General features: G+C 45.2%; 2 protein-coding genes across 3 annotated transcripts in view; one reads left to right on the forward strand and one right to left on the reverse strand.

The window, feature by feature from the left end:
• Positions 1-21076, reverse strand: part of IGF2BP1 (insulin like growth factor 2 mRNA binding protein 1) — a 1614238-nt gene that overhangs the window by 1349994 nt on the left and 243168 nt on the right. Inside the window, exon 4 of one of the 2 annotated variants that reach the window (XM_078645534.1) lies at positions 15769-15824. The gene's annotated coding sequence lies outside the window, so the exon portion shown is untranslated. Of the gene's footprint in view, positions 1-15768; positions 15825-21076 lie in introns of those variants that run through there. The other variant, XM_078645532.1, reaches the window with a different exon arrangement.
• Positions 1-21076, forward strand: part of GIP (gastric inhibitory polypeptide) — a 70825-nt gene that overhangs the window by 41369 nt on the left and 8380 nt on the right. Inside the window, exon 4 of the mRNA XM_078645537.1 lies at positions 16160-16237. Coding sequence (XP_078501663.1) covers positions 16160-16237 — 78 coding nt within the window. The remainder of the gene's footprint in view (positions 1-16159; positions 16238-21076) is intronic.

Raw genomic sequence — 21076 nt, forward strand, 5'->3', positions numbered from 1 at the left:
CGCATCGCCCTTTCGAAGCTTACGCTCCCTTGGTACGATGGCGGCATTGCTCTCCCGGACATTCGTCGCTATTACTGGGCCTCTCAATTGGGGGCCATCAACCATGGCACCTACACTTCCCCACTAAACCCAGCTTTTGCGATGGACAGATGGTTGCTACCCGGTGGGGACTACAATAGGGCTCTATATGCAAAATCAGCTGGCGACATTCTTACGGGCCCCACCAAAGCAGCAGTGCAGGTGTGGCGTAGGGCTACGGCGGCCACGGGATGGGCCGACAGGCCGACCCGGGCTACCCCGCTATATGCTTCGGATAAACTGGGCTCCCTTTGGCAATCGAAGGGATTTGATCGGTGGGACATGATCGGGATCAGTAGGGTAGATGACGTATGGATCAGGGGCAGGGTCAAGACGTTTGAGGAATTGAAAGTTGAGTATGGGCTGCATGATAGGGAATTCTTCAGATATGCGCAAGTCCGGCATGCGGTCTTGTCTGTTTTTCCACTAGGCTCGGACGTGCCGGAGGCATCCCCGCTCGAGGATCGGATTCTGGATGGTCACGTTCCTGATAGCACGATCTCACTCATTTATAAAAAGTTGATCAATACCAGGACTGATCTACTAGATAGTCTTCGAGGACTGTGGACCGGAGATGGTCTAGAACTCGATGATGAGGACTGGCAGTCCGCTATTTCTTCCCCGAAGGAAGTGGCTATCCCGGCACGTCTTCGGTTCGTCCAACTGAAAATTTTGCATAGGGTGTATGTGACTGGCCCACGTCTGGTTCGAATGGGATTTTCGATGGATGGATTGTGCAGGCGCGGATGCGGTATGGTGGCTACGTTCTTTCATATTATCTGGGAATGCCCTGCTGTGTTACGTTATTGGACTTGCGTGCATGAAGTAATGAGTGAGGTCACGGGAGTGCGATTAATGCCTGAAGCGCGAAGATGCTTGTTGAATGTCTGGGAGCCGAATGACTACACTCAAGCGCATCTCCGTTGGGCGACCTTGGGCAACATGGTAGCCAAACGTGATATTGCCCAATTGTGGGGCGCTCTGAAGCCTCCGACACTTCTGGGATGGACACAAAACATGGATTGGTGCATGTTTCGAGAAAAAACTGTGTATGTTTCCCGTGGCAGACCAGGCAAGTGGGGGAAAATGTGGACCCAATGGAACAAATACCGTGGAGATATATGTACTCCCCCAAAGTCGGACTTTGATGCTGATTTGTCTTCCTCCCAACCTGACGTTTCCTCCGCAGGAATATAGTTGTTTTGTATATATTTTGGTCTCCTTCCCCCCTACCTTCTCCTCCCCCCCCCAATTATTGCTTGCACTAACGCTTGATTCCTCTATGTACCCCCCCCCCCGCGGACCACGTGATGATCCGTTTTAATATATTGCCTTGTTTTGTATTGTTCTTTTGTTTTCTTGTTTTAAAATCAATAAAAAGTTTTCAAAAAAAAAAAACTAAGTACTTAAGAATTAAGTTAAGAATACTCTCCCGAGACATGCCACTGCATTCTCAGGAAGGAACACAGCCAGACTGGTAAGCGCCCTCCATTGTTCCCCGGTCCATTGACTGCCAGCAGCTTTAGGCGGGACCAGATTCTAACTGCCCGCTTGTTGTTTTTCCAGGGTTCCTTTTACCACTGCCACGCGATCTAACTGACGCGTCCCTTGAAGCTCCCGATTCCGGTAAGAGATTGCACCCATGCCATTCCACCACACCGCCCCCCCTGCAATCCTTAATTCACTGGCGCACACCTCCTAAAATCCCTTATCCTTTATCCCTCTCCCGGGCAGCCTGACCGACCTTCTCCTCCTGCTCGTCCTAACGAGCGCACCAGGGTTAACCTTCCCTAGGTAAGCCCCGGCCCCTTGCACCTTCTCATCACAGCGCCGTTCAGGTGGTGTTACTTGCGCCGTCCACACTTTTCGATTTCGCGCTCGAATTCGTTTAACTATTTCAACCATCACAAGCGGTATGAACGAATTAGCCCTTCTTCACCCCTTTAGCTGGAGCAAACCACTTTATTAGCTTGACACGTTCCTCGCTATAGACACTGTTTCAGGCCCTTCACCGCGCCGTCTATGTTGTTTATTTTAATTATTTCACGCTAGGCCTCTGAATTTCACTACCGCTTTTCCGAGTATGCGATTTTTCTCCTCGATCTGGAGCGACTCTGTCCATTAACCGGACACGTCCACCTGTCACATATTCTTCACTATACACACTGTCTTAGAATCTCTCTCCTCTCCGGGGGCACCACACGATGGTTCCCTGTGCATTGTTGCCCTTCTCCCGGCAGTTCGCACACAGCTTAAATTTTACTCCACACTGTCCTTCTGCACCATTCGTCGCTCTCGTCATCCTGCAAATTATGCATGAATCTCACCTTGGAATTTTCCTGTTTTTTACTATTTCTATGCTTTCCCTTTTCCCCTTTAGGCAATAGAGGCTAGCATTTACTAGGCTATACCTAATGTCCTGATGATGATCCCCATGATTACTTAGTGGAATAGAAACGCCGTCGACCTCTATGTGCACCCTATACAGAACGTATACCATGTACCATGTATATGTAAAGGTGTAATTTGAATTTTCTGTCTCACTGTAAATCACAGAAATCCTCAGTTTTTGCCTAATAGCCCTGTTCTGTTCCTTGTTTCCTAACTGTACTAATCGGTATGTGCTTGGGTACAGGCTTGTGCCCCACTACGGTGAATTGTTGAAGGAATTCGTTTTTTTCATTTCTGATCAAGTAAAGATTTAGACCTCTGTCCGGCTGGACATGTCCAAACTAATATAGATCGATTGTGGCTATATTTATTGTTCTTCTTCTAATATGTGCATGGGACCACTATTGTTCAAATAGTCTCGTTCCAACAAAACACAAGTTAAGGGCCTACTTAACTCCATACCTTGCACAACATCGGTACTAAATTGAGAGATACAACTATTCAAGCCTCTCTGGGCTCTGAACTTTTTAAGTCTCACAATACACAACTACGAATAAACCCCGTTAAGGCCACCAATCCCAGAAGATTGCATTGCCCGTTCCCTAGCCTAGTTCTCACTAATATAAATTTGAAGCTGGGAATGCCTACTTTTCCTATGAACCTGTCCACTACCTGCTTTAGTGGTTCATGCATTTTTGACAGCAAGAGTCCCCTTTAACCGTTTTCTGTATCAAGATCTCAAATCTCATCAGGGTTTTAATCTCTGCATATTTAAATGGCTAAATAGTGCTGTTGAGAGCAGCAGAACTTCTCTCCAGAGAGAAAAGAAAGAAGTTCCTTTTAGATTGCGTTAAAGACTTTGTATTGCTCTTATGGTGGGCAGTATATTCCCTAACACTGAACACTTCCTCCCTGCAGGTTCACAGATGTCGAAGACCAAGCCCTCTCTTACTGCTGAAGAGTGATATTTACATGAATAGAAAAAGGGAAACTGAAAATCCTAATATTCTTCTTTATTAATCTCTGCATATTTAAATGGCTAAATAGTGCTGTTGAGAGCAGCAGAACTTCTCTCCAGAGAGAAAAGAAAGAAGTTCCTTTTAGATTGCGTTAAAGACTTTGTATTGCTCTTATGGTGGGCAGTATATTCCCTAACACTGAACACTTCCTCCCTGCAGGTTCACAGATGTCGAACACCAAGCCCTCTCTTACTGCTGAAGAGTGATATTTACATGAATAGAAAAAGGGAAACTGAAAATCCTAATATTCTTCTTTATATTTTAACACATGCTCTCTCTATCACTGCCATTACAGGTGAAGCATATACAGTGCTAGTGACAGAGCATTTCAGATTACAGCACACATCCCACTCCAAGCCAATCTGTTCTATGTGACCTTTCTGCTTACCCAACACCTTAGTGGTCCACACTGCCATGTAGTTTAGTCGAATTGCAAGATAAAAAAAGACCAGATTGGGTTCTACTTGTCCTAATACACTGTTTTAGAAAAGAGCAATTGAATAAAGGCAATTTTCAGCTTCTTTCACAGCCAATCCTCCAGTTCAATTTTGTAAGGATGGCTGTCAGTTCACATGGGGAGAGACTGAACTAAAGTATGTAAGTCTGGGGAGAAACTTTATTTGAAAAGGTACTATCCTTCCCATACAGGATAATATGAAGTTCTGGCACACACCCATGTTCTTGGAAAGGTCGCCATATAGATAAGATAGTTGACACTAACATAGTGATTATGTTAAGGAATCATGTAAACCCCAAAGTGTTCCCTAGCCCACTGGAACAGTGGCAACTCCACTGATCTATCATTAATCCATTTGGGAGTGTCAGATTAAGAACTGCAGATTCTACATTTTCACTCTGAATTCAGAGACCTCTTGATAATCCTTCAGTGGTAGCTTTGGGTCTTCTAGCAACATCAGGCCATCATCAACAAACATTGAGAGCTTAAATTACGACTCACTGTACATTATGATTTGCTCATATCTGCTGAGCTGATTAGTTACTATAAATTCCTTAACACATTTTCAAGGGACTCCAAACACCCTATCAAATACCTTCTCATGTCAAGAGAAAGCTGTACTGCAGGACCATCGGAGCTTTATGTCTGACTTTCCCCAAATTGTAACACAAATAAACCCCTGCTGATCCACACCCACCTACTGAGTAGGAGACTCAATAAAATCTGGACGCAGGTATTATGGAGAAAATCTGTGCATCCCCGCCCCGTACAAGAGAGTAAATGGTCTGAAGGAACACAAGAGGCTGTTGTGTATGCAGAGCTTAGGGATTACTGAACTTAATGCTTTAAACATCGATGAGGCAATGGTCTTTGGTCTTCTAAACTTGTATAATTCTGCATGAGACAAGGTTGTGGCATTTATTGATCAGATTGCTCATGGCTAGCAAAGGCTCGTAGATTTGTCAATCTGTTCTTGGTAGGGCAGCCTCTCCTGTCAGGTTCATATGATACATCCCAGACCTACAACTGAACTCAAGAATAAATGTATTGAAATAAATTCAATTCAGTTTTCCTATTATATCGCACCTCGAAGACACACATTTCTTCCAACAATTGTTCAAATCCTGCCATGTGAGTGAGTTCTGGAACTACATCAATTTCCCAGGTTGACAGACTTCCTTTCTTTTCAACATCATGAACACAACACACCCTATTCATGGGCCTGGGTACCTGAAAATCTTATTCGGTAAGACGGGTCGCATTTCCCCGTTAACCGAGTTTCAGCAGTTGTCCGAGTTGATGTCTTGTAATTAACGCTCTGGACTGGGAATCAAAACCGGCCCTGGCAAAGTGCTCGGCCGGCCCTCACCCGCCCCCCCCCCCCTTCCCACTGGGGGGGGGGGGGGTGTTGGTAGTGCCGCCGCGCTCTTTGCCGGGGCCGGTTTTCGGCCGATTTTGGTACAGGGCCGATTTTGCAGCTATGCTGCAAAAACGACCCTGTAGCAAAATCGGCCCCCAGGAGCACAAAACCGGCCCCCACCCGTGCGGCGCACCGGGGGATTGCCCGGTGCCCGCTATGGCCAGTCCGGCCCTGGGATGCCAGAGGGTGTTGCTCGGGGCAGATGCGGGGCGCGTGCGTTGAGAATATGTATCTTAGGTAGACAATCGGATCATTCTCGGCGGCTCACTGGAGTGCCTCAAAGCTATTGCTTCTGGCACTGGCACCTGTCAGTAGACGCATGTGCGATGGCGTCATAGTCCCCTCAAGCGCTATGTTGCTGGCTAAATTCCTCTCGTGCTTTATCAGCTTGTTTGCATAATATAATGCTTTGCGTCTTCATAGCATAGCGCACATATCTACTGTTCTTTACGTCAGTCCAGATTATTTTGTTTAAAAAGATGCCAAGGTTGTGTAAAACGCTATGTGTGCACTTACGACAGTAAACATGTCTGCTCCAAGGAGTTGAAAAAATCGGAATAAGGATTTACATAATATTTTTGGTATTCTTAGGTCTTGCTCGTCTATATGAAGAAATGGTTAGAAGCACATGAAAACAGTTTCTCCAAAATAGGTTAACTCTTTAAAATTCTTGCAACTGAGGTCAAATTGAGTGTCCTGTTTTATCGCACTGTCCTGTTTCATAGTGATGCATCGTGATCTATTCATGGCCACTCAATTTTTCAAACCATGTACCAGGGCATAGGCTTAAGTAGTGGAAGTAGCGACGGCATTACGAAAAAGCAAAAAATAAGAGTCCTGGAATCACTTTGATGGTAGGGCTCTCTCACACTTTTGTTCGTTCTAGTCTATACATCCGTTCCAAATTTTTGAACATCTGATTCCACAGCCCCATAAATGATGGAAAAGGAGAAAGTATATGCCAGAAAAAGTCTCTACCCAACAGGTTGCACACAACATCCAGGCCAAAAGTATTTGAAATTATCAATGTGGGATAAGAAATTGTAGCAATAGGCAGTGCGTTGAATGGCCTGGTACTGAGTACCAGCACTTCTTTATTTTACGAGGGAGAGAACCGGAACCTCTCAAGAGCGACATAATACTTTTAATTGGAGAGGACCGGCACTTCTCAGAAACAAGCAGGTACTCTGCTAAAGAGTACCTACAATAGGTAAATGCTTCTGAAAATCCACTGATTCTTCATTAGCTCCGGTGGAATTAGTGTGGAGTCTCAGAGGTGGATGAGCTCCTCATGTTGTGAGCATTCAAGTTGCATTAGACCATCCAACTGTCAACAGTCACCTTAAGCAAAAGGTGGTCTTTTTTTTTTCAAGTAAAATGAAAGGCCATTGAACATTCCAGGTTACGGAGAGTTCATCAGCAGAGAAGACAAGAGGTCTTAGCTGAATAACATTAAGATATAATTTCTAGTTAATATTAAATGTTGTCAAATCCATCATACTAAAGAGGCAATTTTTCTCAGTACTGCCTTTTTATTCGAATATTGATATTTGAGACGAGAGCCTGAGGCTCATCTAACAGTCTTTCTGAGATCACAAAACTAGAAAGATCCCTCCATATTAAAAATGTAAATTGCCAAAAAATGCCCAAAGTTCTAAAGGTTAGTACATTAAAGGAGAAAGGGCTTAGCTGATATCCAATTGGGAGTACAAATTCATACACATTTAAAAGTAGGCGAACCTCAAAGTGATTTCTTCTAGCCCAGTTTTCAAGGACACAACCTTTTATCCCTTTTAAGATAGGAAGATAGAGGCCAGGCACACACTGCAGGAATCAACTGGGTTCCCAGCATCACCTATGTCATAAAGGATGATAAAGTATCCAAAAAAGCCAGAAGACTGTTGAGGAGATACGCAATCGCCCAATGAAAAAAGTGAAAGCATTTGATTATATACTGGCAGCTAGTGAAGCCTTTCCTGGTTGCCACATGACACAAGGTTGTGTTTCTTACAAGTCTAGGTGCACATACACCAATTTCTCTCAAACCAGGCATTGAACTTTAATAATGGTATTGTGGGATAGATAATTATTCATCCATTCTGAACAAGGAAATTTGGAGTCTGAGTAAAGTCCAAAGATCCAATCAGATTCTTAAATCCCGGCTAGAAAGGGTCCATGTGAATTACCTCCATGGTGTTACAAATCACGATTTTAACAAGGGTCCTATGAATCAGATAAGTTGGTAGAAAGGCATAAAATAACATGCCCACCAACCTATATGAAGAGCATCCCCAGGGAATTCAATCCTATTTACAGACAAGATGCGAACTGGAGTTTTCATTAATAACTGTTCTTCATAGCAAAAGGGTCAATCGGAAGCAACTTCATTTACCTAAGATTAATGTCAAATTAAATCGAGTACCTTAAAATTAGTGAAAAGCATGGTACAACCTGCACTGAGTGTCCACTCGAGTGTTGCTTTTTGCACATAAATGAACAGCTATGAAAAAGATGTTCTTGGAAATCTCCCAGTTTCGCAGCTTGAGAGCGAGCTGATAAAGGGAGCAAGATTTTGTTCCATTCTTCTTGCACAAGTGGGGTAATCTTGCTGTTCTGTCCGGGAGGGCTCGCACAGCCTCCCTCTGTATAAGGGGAAGAATTACCTAAGCATGAGAAATATGGCTTTTAGTTTGAAGTCATTGATTTGGAGCCTCAATTGCTGAGCTGACTATAATTTTTGAATGTTTAGGCCCTGTCAGTGAGCTACCCATCAATATGAGAATGAGAGGAGTTATCTGTCATTGTTATTGAGTTGGCTGCTGAAAAGAAAGTTCTTTGAGAAGAATGGATTCTTGAAACCATCTTGATTGAGTTACAAACAACCTAGAGGTAAGGGCTGTCTTAAACTCTAGCTCTCGCAGTTGGTTCAATGAAGAGAGAGATTGAGCTTTAATTTTCAAACAGCCAAGATGAAATATATTTACATGGTTCCTCTTGTCAGTTCGAAAATGAGAGTTTTAAGTTTTCCTCCAATGGACATTTGAAAATGAGAGCTTCAAGCCTTCCTTCAGTGGCCCAACTGTGAAAGCCAAAGCAATGCAATAAGGCATCCAAACCTCTGAAATAATCATGCATATATACCTATGGTCTTCATGACAAGTCATTAACCATCTTCTTCAGCACTTCTAAACACTCTTATGACTAGGCTATACTCAGAGAAGCGTGGAAGAGAGATCCGATAAACAGTAGTATGACTGAGGCATTTTGATATTTATAGAATGCATGCAAGTTGTGGTGCTGTACACAAAGACAAGGTTACTGGCTGTCTTTTTCTACACAGACTAACATCTAATCAATCCATTGATAAGATAAATGTATAGGTTAACTCCTGTAGGCAATGATAAAAGCCTAACACAAGAAGCACATTTGTAAAATCATTAAGACCTCACTTAAGGCTGAATATAAGACATCTGAGTTGATCGTGCTGACCCAGATAGAACACCTGGAGACACTGAACATCCTCTCTGTTGATTGGAAAGGAAAGTAGGCATCTAGGAGCTCTAAAGATCCCAGCTAGTGCCCCTGACGCAACACATCCAGATTCTGTACCATAATAATCATGTGAAACATGGCCAGTAGGAGAAATTTCCACAGGTCATGCAGGTAAAGACCTCCGGTCTTTCTGGGAACAACAAAGCACCTAGCAAAAACCACTAGTCCTTCTCCAGATTCATACCCAGTTTGACAGCTCCAAGAAGTGGATACTTCTGAATTTCCTGTTGAAACGCTGAAGATTTATGGCACCTTGAAGGAGAGGCGATTTGGGGGTGTAAAGGAGGCACCAAGAAATAAATTTATATATTATTTTCAATACTCATTGGTTTTTGGTAGCAGAAAGCTGGTGAGTTTGTAAGGGGAGGGAACTGCGACTTGTTTGTTGATGACGGGATGAGACACACCCAAAGGAAGCCATACAGATCTGTGCTTTTGAAAAAACCTACATTGTCTGGTATACATATTAGAAAGTGTAAGATTATATTCCATGGTAAAGTATGCATGGAACTAAATTTTTTGAATGGATGTATACAATGACAAACTCCACTGTTGTCCTGAGAAAATACAACACTAAGATTTAGTTGCCACTAGCCCTGTTTAGGGTTCCCACGTAAAGTACTAGTTTGTGAACTTCTACTCAATGGCCTCATAAGGGACCAAGACCTGAGCCACGAGTGTCTGCGTATAGAGGCGGAGGTATTCATAGCTCTAGCCACTGTGTCCACAATGCAATAGCTGGGTGTAGCGTGCTCTAGAACTGTCGAGTCTTGGTTTCCCAGATGTTGGACCCGGTCCTTTGGGCAGGTTCACCCCGTGACTTTTTGCTTTTTCCTAGCCTGTTTTTGGAACCTGGATTGGTGATTTTAGGCCTCTGCGCACTTTTTCACTGTGGTACAGTGTAAAGTGCGTGTGCTCTCTGTGTATGGATGGTGAGTGACCTGCCCTCCCATAGGAATGAATGGGGAATATGTATGCCCATGGTAGATTCCTGATGCATGGGGAGTGCAGGGTCGAGTTTGATATGTATGAATTCGTGAGAAGGAATGCTGCAGAATGGTGTATGCGGCATGGCTGTGTTTAGTCTAGAAGCGCTACTTTTAGAAGTTGGCATAATTGTGTAGTGAGTCTGCTGGCACGTGATTGGCTGATGGGCCTGGCCCAGGCATGTCTGGGCCTGCTGGTAGATGGACTGTCTGGAGGAGGGGGGTCTGAGTCAGCCGTAGATGAAAGGCCCCCCATCTGCTGTCACGGATGGGAGGGAAGAGCTCTGGGGGTGCCAGGCTGTGCCTGTCAGCCCACCCTGCTGCCTCTCCCTCCGGATGGCCCACTGTCACCTCTGACCTGAGGCTGACAGGAGAGGGAAACCAGATACACCCAGGGCTTAGGGCTCGCTTACACAAAGACTTCAAAAGACTTCAAAGCCTTTTCTGTGTATAAGAAGAGGCTGTGTTCCCTTCCAATTTGTTCTTGTTTTTCTGACTTGAATCTGCCAGGGGCGTGCTGCTGCTTGGGCTCAGGGAATCCCTGAGTCCTGCCCAGCCCCTGGACTCCTGATGGACTTGCCTGGATTCCTGGGGGACCCCTCTGCCCTGCCTGGGCTGAGGGGGGGACTTGGCTTTGCCCCCCTGGGAGGCTCTGGGGCGTTGGCAGCGTGGAGGAGCTGCATTGCCCTGTGGATAGCGCTGGAACGGTATTTCTAGCGCCTGGAGGCGCTGAGCTTCCTCCCGAGCGCCTGGGAGCGCTCTGCCGGTTGTCTAGCGCTTTGGAGCGCGTCATTTTCCCCAAGCGCTTGAGGGCGCTTTATCTGGACTTTTCCTAGCGCTTAGGAGCGCTTGATGTCCGCTTATAGCGCTGGGCGCGCTAAGGCATCTGGCCCGTAGGAGGAATCAGCCCCCGCCTGCCTGCCTAAGGATCGGGCCGCCGCGCTGCCCGCGGTGACCCGGAATTGACTGACCGGCCGGCCAATCCTGTCGCGGCCGGCCGGAAGTCCCGCCCCGCAGTCGGCGGGGGGAAGAAAGGAGACGGCGCGGAAGATGGCGGCCGTTCGCGGGGCTCTTCTCGACTGAGGGAGCCCCGAGGAGAAGAGGCGGCCGGTTGGCAGGGCTCCCGTGTGCCGAGGGAGCCCTGCAGAGAGGGAGAAGTCCGGCGCGGGAGTAGCGAGGCTGCCATGTGGTCGGGAGAGCCCCGCCTTCTCCCCCGCGAGAAGGGACTGCTGCCGGGAGCCTTGCTGGCTCCACCCTGAGTCCCGGTCCCGAGACGGGGGACCGGGCAAAGCGAGGAGAGTCTGCGTGGAGCAGGAGCTCCGCAGATGCCGCCGGAGCCCGCCCCCGCCGCACAGAAGCCCCGGTGAGTGAAGGGCTGCGGGGGGAGATAGCTCCGTGTGGTGCCGGCCGAGGCACTGAGGAGAAGGGCGGCCCCGAATGGCAGTGGGTGGCCCCACCGTGATTACAGGGCCCGCGAGGGGTTCTTGAGGGCCCGCCCTGCTGCATGTTGGTGCTGCTTCGAGGCACTGAGAAAGGGCGGCCCCGAATGGCAGTGGGTCGCCCCACCGTGGGTGCAGAGCCTGTGTGGCTACATGTGGGGCATGTGATGCCCAGAGTCTGTGTGGCTCCAACGTTGGGCACGAGTAATGCCCGAGCCTGTGTGGCTCCAATGTGGACATAGGGGTGTGTAGAGCCTGTGTGGCTCCAGCGTGGCGCAGTTTGCGCCTGAGGGCCAGTGAGGGCCCTGGCGCAGTGTTGATGATTCTCCAGCTGTCCAGCAATTAGTGGGCAGCTGCACCGTTTAGGCGCAATTTCAAGAGAGAGTCCCTGTGTGGGACAGCGAGGGCACCGTGGTGCCGGCCTTCCCAGCTGCGCAGCACTTAGTGCCAGCTGCAACGTTTAGGCCCTTGTGAGTGTTCCCAGGGGCCCAGCAAGTAGTGGGCCCCTGCATCGTTTAGGCCCCTGACATTGAGACTCAGGGCGTTCTAGCCCCAACAAGGCCAGTTGGCCTAGGGACTGCCACAGGTGGTGGCTTATGTAGGTTTTGCGCAATTGTATGGTTCTTGTACCTCTGAATGTGATTTCTTGCATCATGTCTTATTCCTGCACCTCTGAATGTTTTTAGACATCATGTGACTATTGCGCTACTGTATTATTCTGGTACCTCTGAATGTAATTTTATTGCATCATGTGCTTTATTCTTAAACACCGCTGAATGTGTAGGTTTATGCATTATGTGTTTTTCTTTACTACTCCTCTGAATGTATATTTATGCATCATGGGTAATGTGTTCTTTCTTAGACCCCTAAATGCTGTGTGATACTTAGGTGGTTTTCCTGTACTACTCCTCTGAATGTGTTTCATACATCATGGGTAATGTGTTCTTTCTTAGACCCCTAAATGCTGTGTGATACTTAGGGGGTTGTACTTCTTAGTACAGGTGGTCCTAGTGAGGTCCTGGTCCCCTGCGTGACAGTCTCCTAAGGGTTTAGGGTTGCGTAGGTGGTACTTACCTGTTCCCAGTAGTTACTGGATGTGATCTATAACTGTTACTTTGTGTTACAGTGAAGTTTCTATACTTTTATTCTAATTACTGACAAGTATTTCTATATCTGCAAAGTGTTGATTCAGACAGTGGCCCATGTGGCCCTGTCTTGTAAATAATCCCTTGTGAATATTGCCGTGCCAGTTGGCACAATGTACATGTGTAATTTCTATCTGATATGTTTTGGACAATACAAAAGTTATTTTAATATAACCTTGTGTGGAGTCTCTTTTGTGGTGTACCTAGTATGTTGTTGCTGTTGTGCGCTGGCGCAAATGCTTTACACATCGCCTCCGAGTTTAGCCTAGACTGCTCGCGCCATGCTACCTAGAGGATGAGCAGGGGTTATCTTGGCGTGTGACTTCCTTGCCCTGACTGGAATGGTGGTTTCGGCCTGGCTTTGGCGTCAGCCTTAGCCTACCCGAAATAGCCGGTTTCGGATGTATGTCAGTACAACGCGATCTTTTAGATCGCGGTACTTGACATCGCAGATTTTACAACGCAAGTCGTTACAACGACTTGCGTTGGAGGGCGCGGATTTAGGAATTTTTTTATTTTATATTCCAACACCAGTCGCCGTAACAGTAGGGAAGGTGTTGGACTATAAAATTAAAACATTCCTTATCCCACAGCGCCATCCAGCGCAAGTCGTAGTAACGACTTACGTTGTAATAGCTGCGGGGAAAAGGACCTGCGGTGTAAACACCGCGTTGTAAACGACGTTTCCCAGCCGGTTTCCTACACCAGATATAGGGACAACGACATCCGGTAGAAAGAGTACTCCTACAGATTACGTTTTAGCAATAGATGTTGACAGAGATGACCCACCTGAGAAGAAGAAAAAGCGAAAAGGTTTAAAAAAAAACTTCAGGTGATTAAGTTGTGGAAAAAGAGTCAGTTGAACAGAGAGGTATGGCCCCAATTAGGCAGCAAGACTAAATGATCAAATTATCCTCAGAAGAAGCACAGTACCCCAGTCAAGAATTTCAGCAGGCGATGAACCATTGAAGGGACTCCAGCTACACTGCGACGCAGAGGAGAGCTAATTCCATCCTCTTTTATACGATGGAAAAAAATAGGAAACAGAAATCTGTGAGGACCGGAAGTAACATCACCATGGATTGGTCAGTTTCGTTATCGATTATGATGGAAGACATTCATTTTTCTTAACTTTTGAGATCAAGCCAGATCGAATGTCTCGAAAATATATTGATGATCGATTGTAGTGCGTCTCACCATTCCCCTTACTATCACTAGGTTAGGTGGGCAAACGGTAGATAGGAACGTAGGTGCTGTGACACATGGTCGGCGGGTCTGTGGAAGACTGAAGTGTTTTCTCACCATGGTGTGTCTTTCTCACCTGAGTTGTCAACTGTGGCTAGCACCTCGCCTGCACTACCTCTCCCAAGAGAAGGCCCTATGGTCTTCCCTGCCCAACCTACTGGAGCAGGATACAGGTGTGTTAGTACTGTCTTTTTTTAATTTCAGGCCTTTACTTTCATTGTGTTCTCTTAGGTGCCAGTCTGGAGGGAATGTTTTTTCACCAACCTCACGCTCCGATTCAATTATCAATTCTTCTAATAGACACCAGGCTTTGGACAAGATGGCACCATTTCCAGATTTCCAGTTTCTTCTGTGTTTCCTTTCTTCAAAAAGGGCAGTGAAATATTTTGTTATGACCAAATCAACATCTTTTCCACCACCTGTGTTACATCTGCTATTAGCCCAATCCTTTGTGGCGATGTAAATTCCTGCATGCGACTTCATGCTTCTCCCTATATAAGGAGTTGCAACCAGCAGTACTCTGCGGCTGAAAAATTCTGTAATTTGTGTAGCCTTGTTCTTTGCCTTGTTACTGATTTCTATCCACAAGTTCTTCTTCAGAGATGTTTCCTAGGTTCTGAATCTCTTCCGCTCCTTTTGGTATTCTGCTCCTGTCCTCACCAACTACAGTTTTGTGTTTGTAAGTGGCAGGCTCCTCTATAATTATTAACCTTGGATATTACCTCTCTGGCTGAAGGTTTTTTATGTCACTTGGCTATTTGCCCATATTTCTTGCAGCGTTGGCAACAGAAAAGGGTACGTCATTGTGTCCAGCAATTGATATGAGAAGAAATCCCCAGGTGGATCAAAGAAATAGTGTGAAGATTATAATTCCACCCTTGTTCCCAAGTCACCTATACGTGTACTCAGTCGCTTACTACTTTCTGCCTGGGCATGAACCTCCAATTCCCTAAAGCAAGACACACCACAACGGTACTGGTGCTGAACTGTTGCACTCAGGTTTTTCTTCCTTAATTTTCCCTCCATTCTTGTTGTTCGTGCAGTGAACACAAGAAGGAGCATCCTAAGAAGACATTTGTATAACAATATGTAACAGAGACTGTAAACTTTAGTAGTACAACCAAAAGGTAGAGGCAAGTGGATTGGAGTTTTTCAGGCTACCCAAAGTGCACCAGTCGAAAGTAGCACAGGTACTCAACTGCTGGAACTCAGGAGTGGAAGTTTTTGGAATACAGCCTACTGACCCTCGTCGAGGATTAGGAAGCCTCATATACCCTATAGTTTTCTGAGCCATTTAGGTTGAGTTCCAACGCAGGAACACTCCTCTGCAGTACTGCAATGACCTTATGTGGTTTGAATAAGTTTGACTGTACCTATGACTAGATACTTTCCAACCAATAGGTACTCTAAAGTTGTGTTGCAGCTGGAATTACCTATTAATTAGACACTGAGGACCCAAGAACTGGGGCAATGATCCTCATGCCTGTATGGGAGGGCAATTATGAAGATGGTACTTCAACCTTTCATAAGCCCTGCTAACTAAAATGTAATGTGTAGGTTTTTGTTACAAAGTCAGTGGTCTCCTGAGGTTTCTGAACATACCTTCGACTGCAAAACAAGTCCTATCCTTAGACACCTTACCTGAATTCCAGCATAGGTTACCAAACGGAAGACCCCCATGCAAAGTCACACATTTTGCGAGAAGTAGCCACAGAGAGGAAACTGCTGCACAAAAAACATTTCTGTTCCTCAGTAGCGTGAGTGGAAGAGGCAGAGGCCCCAATTATCAAATTATTTTTTTCCTCGAGTCAAATGAAAATTAATACATCGTATCCAAACATGTTATCTCCAGGAAGAAAAGTAAAACCTATTCAGAATTCACCCCAAAACCCCTCTCTTTTCGTCTGATTATGAGCAGAAAAAAACAAACAGAAAATGAGCAAGGATGGTTAGTAAGTTACTTCTAGTTGTCAAGGATGGTGCACAAGATTGGGATGCTCAGACAAGATACGTTTACACGACTTTTACGGACATACCCTGTTTTGGAGGAGCTTTTCTCAATCCTGCTTGGAGTTCTAGCATTCACCGTCATCTGGGAAGGAGGGAGAGAAAAGAAACCTAGCTATTCTTAACTGTAACATTAACCATTTGTACATATATTCCAAGTGAAATATGCAAGCGTAAATGTAAAGTAGTGCATGCTAGTATATAAACTTATTTTGTATTATTTGGAAGATCCACACGAATTCATGATATTATGCTGAAAATGTATGTCATGTATTCGATGTGTTCAGTGTAACACGAATTCATGATACTATGCTGAAAATGTATGTCATGTATTCGATGTGTTTAGTGTAACCCCAAAGTTAACATGACAATAATACTCCTTTCTTGTTCCAATATCGATTTGCAACACTCATTTCTTAGCTTTCCAGCAGACGTGAAGGCCACTTTAAGCCAGAAGATTTTGGATTTGATGGTTTCAGAAGATCTTTGCCCCGAGAGGTGAGTTATTTTAATAAAAAGTTGCATAATGTCACGATGAGGATTTTCACACAAAAGATACTCACCTGTCAGGATGATTTATGTATTTATTTATTCATTATCAGTGTTCTATAGTGGAGACCAGACCCTGCAGGTGACTAGTACTTTATGGCGTAGGTACCAGTCACAGGAAAAAAAAATAGTCTATGGACACTCTAATATCAAACAATAAAAGAAGGTTGCCCGTCACATGAAAGGGTGCTATGCATAATACTGATTCATAAACAAAGTTCAGCTCCTTATACCACTTCAGCGACTGCTTTCATTTTATAGAACTGAATTATAGCACTTATTAGGTCACAATATATTTTGCTCTTATAAATCATGGCAACCCACATGCATCGTCTCAGGGTGCAATCCGTTTGTAGTATTTGCGTTATCCAGAGTAGCAGATAGTTGTTTCAGAGACTTGAATAATCAAAGTGAAAAGTTTCTTTAAGGTACAACCTCGATTAAAAAAAACAGAGTTAATGACGACATTTTGTTGGTTCTGTTAGTGTCAATAGCACTACATAGTCTGCAAACAAAACGATTGTAATGTTTTTACTACCTAGATTCATTGTTTCTAGTTTGAGATTAGGAGCCTATGCAGACATGTTTATCTACAGATTTAAGGTGTGTTGGGGGGTGGGTGGTTTGCAGTACACAACCCTGCCTAACCCCAGTTGTGATCTGGATTTCTGGATTGTCTTTGGCTTCAATACCTGAGCTAGGCTACTGATAGTTCTTAAATATGATGTAATGCGGTGAGTGAATACTCCAGCATGCCTTCTTGTGGTTGTCATTGCCATATCCGTGCTCAATTCATGAGATCAAATACAGTTTTCAGATTAATAAAGGTAGCAAATAAGGGGATATTTTTGCCCAGGCCATATCTGATGATTAGCAAATATACTTTGAAGTGCTGCTCTTACGGGCATACTGCTCTACTAAATCCGGAATGGAGGTTGCTGAAACTGCTATTACTATTGGTCCACTACTAGATATGGTTTAGCATGACTACCATAGATCTTCCTAGTTCTGTCCAGAAGAAGGGAAATAGGTGATAGTTTGCCAGGTCATGTTGCACGTCTTTTTTGAATATTGACACAATAGTTGACAACCCCCAGGAATCGAGTGCATAGATGCTATTGATAACGTGGTTGTACATAGCTGTGAGCGTTGGTAGCTACAATTTTGGACTTCCACGGAATATGTCGACATAAACAATATCTGGTCAAGGCTTTTTATTAGGTTTCTGATTGCAGGTGGCAGGTTCTACTTCTTCTGGTGCAATTTCTTCTGCTAGCACAGAGCTTTTTTATGGTTGAGTGTAAAGGACTGATCTAATGGCTGGCAAGCATAAATACACATCAAGTTTCTAAAAAGTGTAACCTAGTCTTATGCATTTACTTCATTAGCAAGACATATAATATTTACAGTGCAGCCCATGTTACAATCGCCCAGATTTTTGGCTGTGTTTATTTACCATGCACAGCTGTTTTTAGTGCCTCCCAAAATCACCCGTGTCTCATCTTTTCTTGGATCCTACAAGATTTTTGTATTCTTACTTTAAGGACCTAAAAAACAAGATCATTTTGAGTTCTATGATGCCATGATCTCAGCTGAAAATTTGTAAAAAAACAGCAATTTGACATTTTCCTGATCACATTTTCAAATGCTAAAACTAGGAGCTGCTGTTATCACATCTCTGCTGCTGGTGGTGGGGGCAGGAGGAGCAGCATCACGGCCCCAGCGCCTATAGAGATTTAGTCTTCTCCTATGGGACACAAAAACACACGGCCTAGGACACCAAGGCCCACACCACACGTCTCTGCTGCAAGTGTGGGAGGGGTTCCAAGGGGAGGAGCATCACAGCCCCAGCGCTTATATCGCTTTGTCTTCTCCCACGGCGCTCGATGAGCCTACGTGAAGAGCGGACCCGTCTACACTCGTCTGAGCCTGATGAGGCTTGGCTAGGCCCTCTTCCTATCGCTAATATCAGAAGGTCCCTCGTTCCATCCACTATGCATCGAAGAGTTACTAGTATGATATCGGTTGGCTTCTATACCTTCAAGTATGTGAAGCAGGGCCATCTTGGGGTACCAACTGCGTGCACTGAAGAGTAATGCAAATACTAACCTTGGGCGGTGAACTCCACTCCGCTCGCAGAGTTTGTGTGTTTTCAGCACTCCGCATTACGCGGAACTTGCGGAGTTCCGGAAAACTCTGCATAGCGGAGACGAGCAGAGTTTTTTTCCTCGCTCACGTTCGTCAACGTCAAGTTGGTCACCGCAAGAGAGGAAAATCAATCTCCTGGCCCAAATTTTTCCTCGTTCGCGATTGTCAACATCAAGTTGGCGACCGTGAGCATGGAAAATCAATGTCCCGGCGATATTTCTCAGCTCACGTTGAGAAACTGCCCGTTCGCGTTGGGAAAGCTGCTGCTCGAGTAAAAATCTACTTGAGCGGCAGAAAAGGAACGCAGGGACTGCTTGCACTGTGCATGGTGTCGTTAGCAATAATTCCACAGTGCGGATAAGCATCCGGCACTGTGCAATCACCATGAACGGCATTTTTCTATCGTAGAACATGGCACAAAAGACAGCAGCGGGTCACAAGTCAAGGAGGTCCATTCATTTGGGAAGATGCTTTTCGTACTGGCAGGATTTTATGGGCATGGGAACGGAGCTCCCTTAGAAAGCATCTGCCATCCTTGCACTTCAAGCCGCACCTTCTTATCCAACAGTGCTATGGATGTTAAAGGTGGCAACTTCTCTTTCAGACTCTTTCCCAATTCCTCCGAAGCTCGTTCAGGCCATTGGAAAGTCAAATAAAAAACATGCTTCTCCCACCTGAAAATAAAGGTCCTCAAATACCTAGAAGGCCCCATCCCCTCCAAAAAAATGAGTGTTAATCTATTGAAAGTCAGATCTGATGTCGGAGTGGCAGGCTTTGTTCACAAAAGTCTTTGAAGCTGGTCAGTTGGAGACCTCCCCTTGGTCAAATACTAGCTCCCAGGGGACCCATCTATAAAGGATCGATTAAGTCACCAGTTTAGAGTTTGAAAACCATTAAGTAGCTACGTGACAACCTAACAGAAGTAATTTTTACAATCTAGCTTAATACAAATATAATGCGTCTGTTAATTTCTACTTCCTTAAAGATTTAAATGCTACAGGACTGATATTTCTAGCTACTTACTAACAGCAGTTAGCAAAAACTATTAATAAATGCATTTAAAAAGGCGTTTTTAAGCTTCTACTTACACAAACATGGCTCTATGTCTCTGTTTTGGCAGCACGTTAGGCCAGATTTAGGGCCTCATTATGATAGCGGATAATCCGCATACTCCGGGCCGGCGGAAGCCACCGCCGGCCCGGAGTATGCGGATTATCCGCCGCAGTGACTCGGAAGACCCACCGCCAGATCAGGATGGCGGTGGGAGTGCGTGTGGACCAGTGGCGGACGGCAGGTCCGTCCGCCGCTGATCCGCGGTGTAAGGAGGGATATTTGGTGACGGTGTCTGCAAGACACCGTCAACCAAATCAGGATTTGCACAAACACATGCTTTTCCGCGGCGGCTTTTCCGCCGTGGAAAAGCATGTGGACTTTGGCTTTTGGGGGCCCGTTGCGGGCCCCCAGGGTGTCGGGGGGTGCACATGGGGGGTACCTATGGTACCCCCCAACATTTACATGCACAAAGCGGCAGGCACCGCGCGGTGCCTGCCGCTTTGTGCATGTAAATGTAAAACATGCAGTTTTAACATTGCGGCGGGTGCTGCTTCAAGCAGCACCCGCCGCAATGTTAAACATACAGGATGTGACCGCCAGGGTGGCGGTCACATCCTAATTTGCACGGAGGGACCGCCGCTGCCCCTGCGGACGGTCCCTCCACCTCTGGGGTGGCGGACGGACGCAAGTCCGTCCGCCATCCTAATCGACCCCTTAGTTTTGAGATTTACATACCAAGAGGCTATGTACGCCTAATTTGAATACACTGTATAGATGACTTGCAAAGTAGTAAATCGGTCATTCAAATTGTAAAATCTGCTCAGCTTTTACTTTTGGTACACGTCTGGCTTGCATTTGTACTACAAGCATAGGTTATTGCAAGTTTTGCTCCAAATATCAGTGGAGAAAGTTTTCTATGCTGGTTTAATTACATTTGGAATTTGGCTATGAGGCAGACTGCACCATTTGCACATAAACACAAATGTAAGCAATAGCAATTCAACAACAGTGAAGTGCATATGCAGTTGGGAGCTGCTTAGCAGGCCTCTAAAGCCCAAGGGTCAAAATAAACATTTCTTTTGTCAAACTTCTAATTCAAGAAAAGCGTGACAAACAAAATCGATTTTCTACTCCCATATACATTAAATATCAGGAAATGTAAACCTATAAAAATATCAACAAAACGGGCTGCAGTGAAGATTCAGAACACCCAATTATGTTCCCACAGGCACCTTGACATCTACTCTAGTCAGAAGACAAAAGGGATAGCAAATACCAACGGAGACAACATTGTAACATTGAACAAGAAACTCTCTCTATCAGTGGCAGACAAAAACACATCTGCCTAACCAATGAAGTCTGTTTCAGCGGTAGTGCTGGTTTTTCCATTTGATTGTATAAACACTGCATTCACCCCACAAGAAACAATAAGAACAAGCATTGGCATAGCCAATAGGTCTCGTATTTGGGATCTTATAAGGTAAATTAAAGGCATTGTTATTTAAATAAATAACATGAATACACTTCGATTATCCATTAATCTGAAAAAATGCTCTGCATACTAAGCTTTATTACTTTGCAGTGTGG

The sequence above is a fragment of the Lissotriton helveticus genome, chromosome 5_1 (genome assembly GCF_964261635.1).
Source record: "Lissotriton helveticus chromosome 5_1, aLisHel1.1, whole genome shotgun sequence".
In the NCBI taxonomy this organism is placed as follows: Eukaryota; Metazoa; Chordata; class Amphibia; order Caudata; family Salamandridae; genus Lissotriton; species Lissotriton helveticus.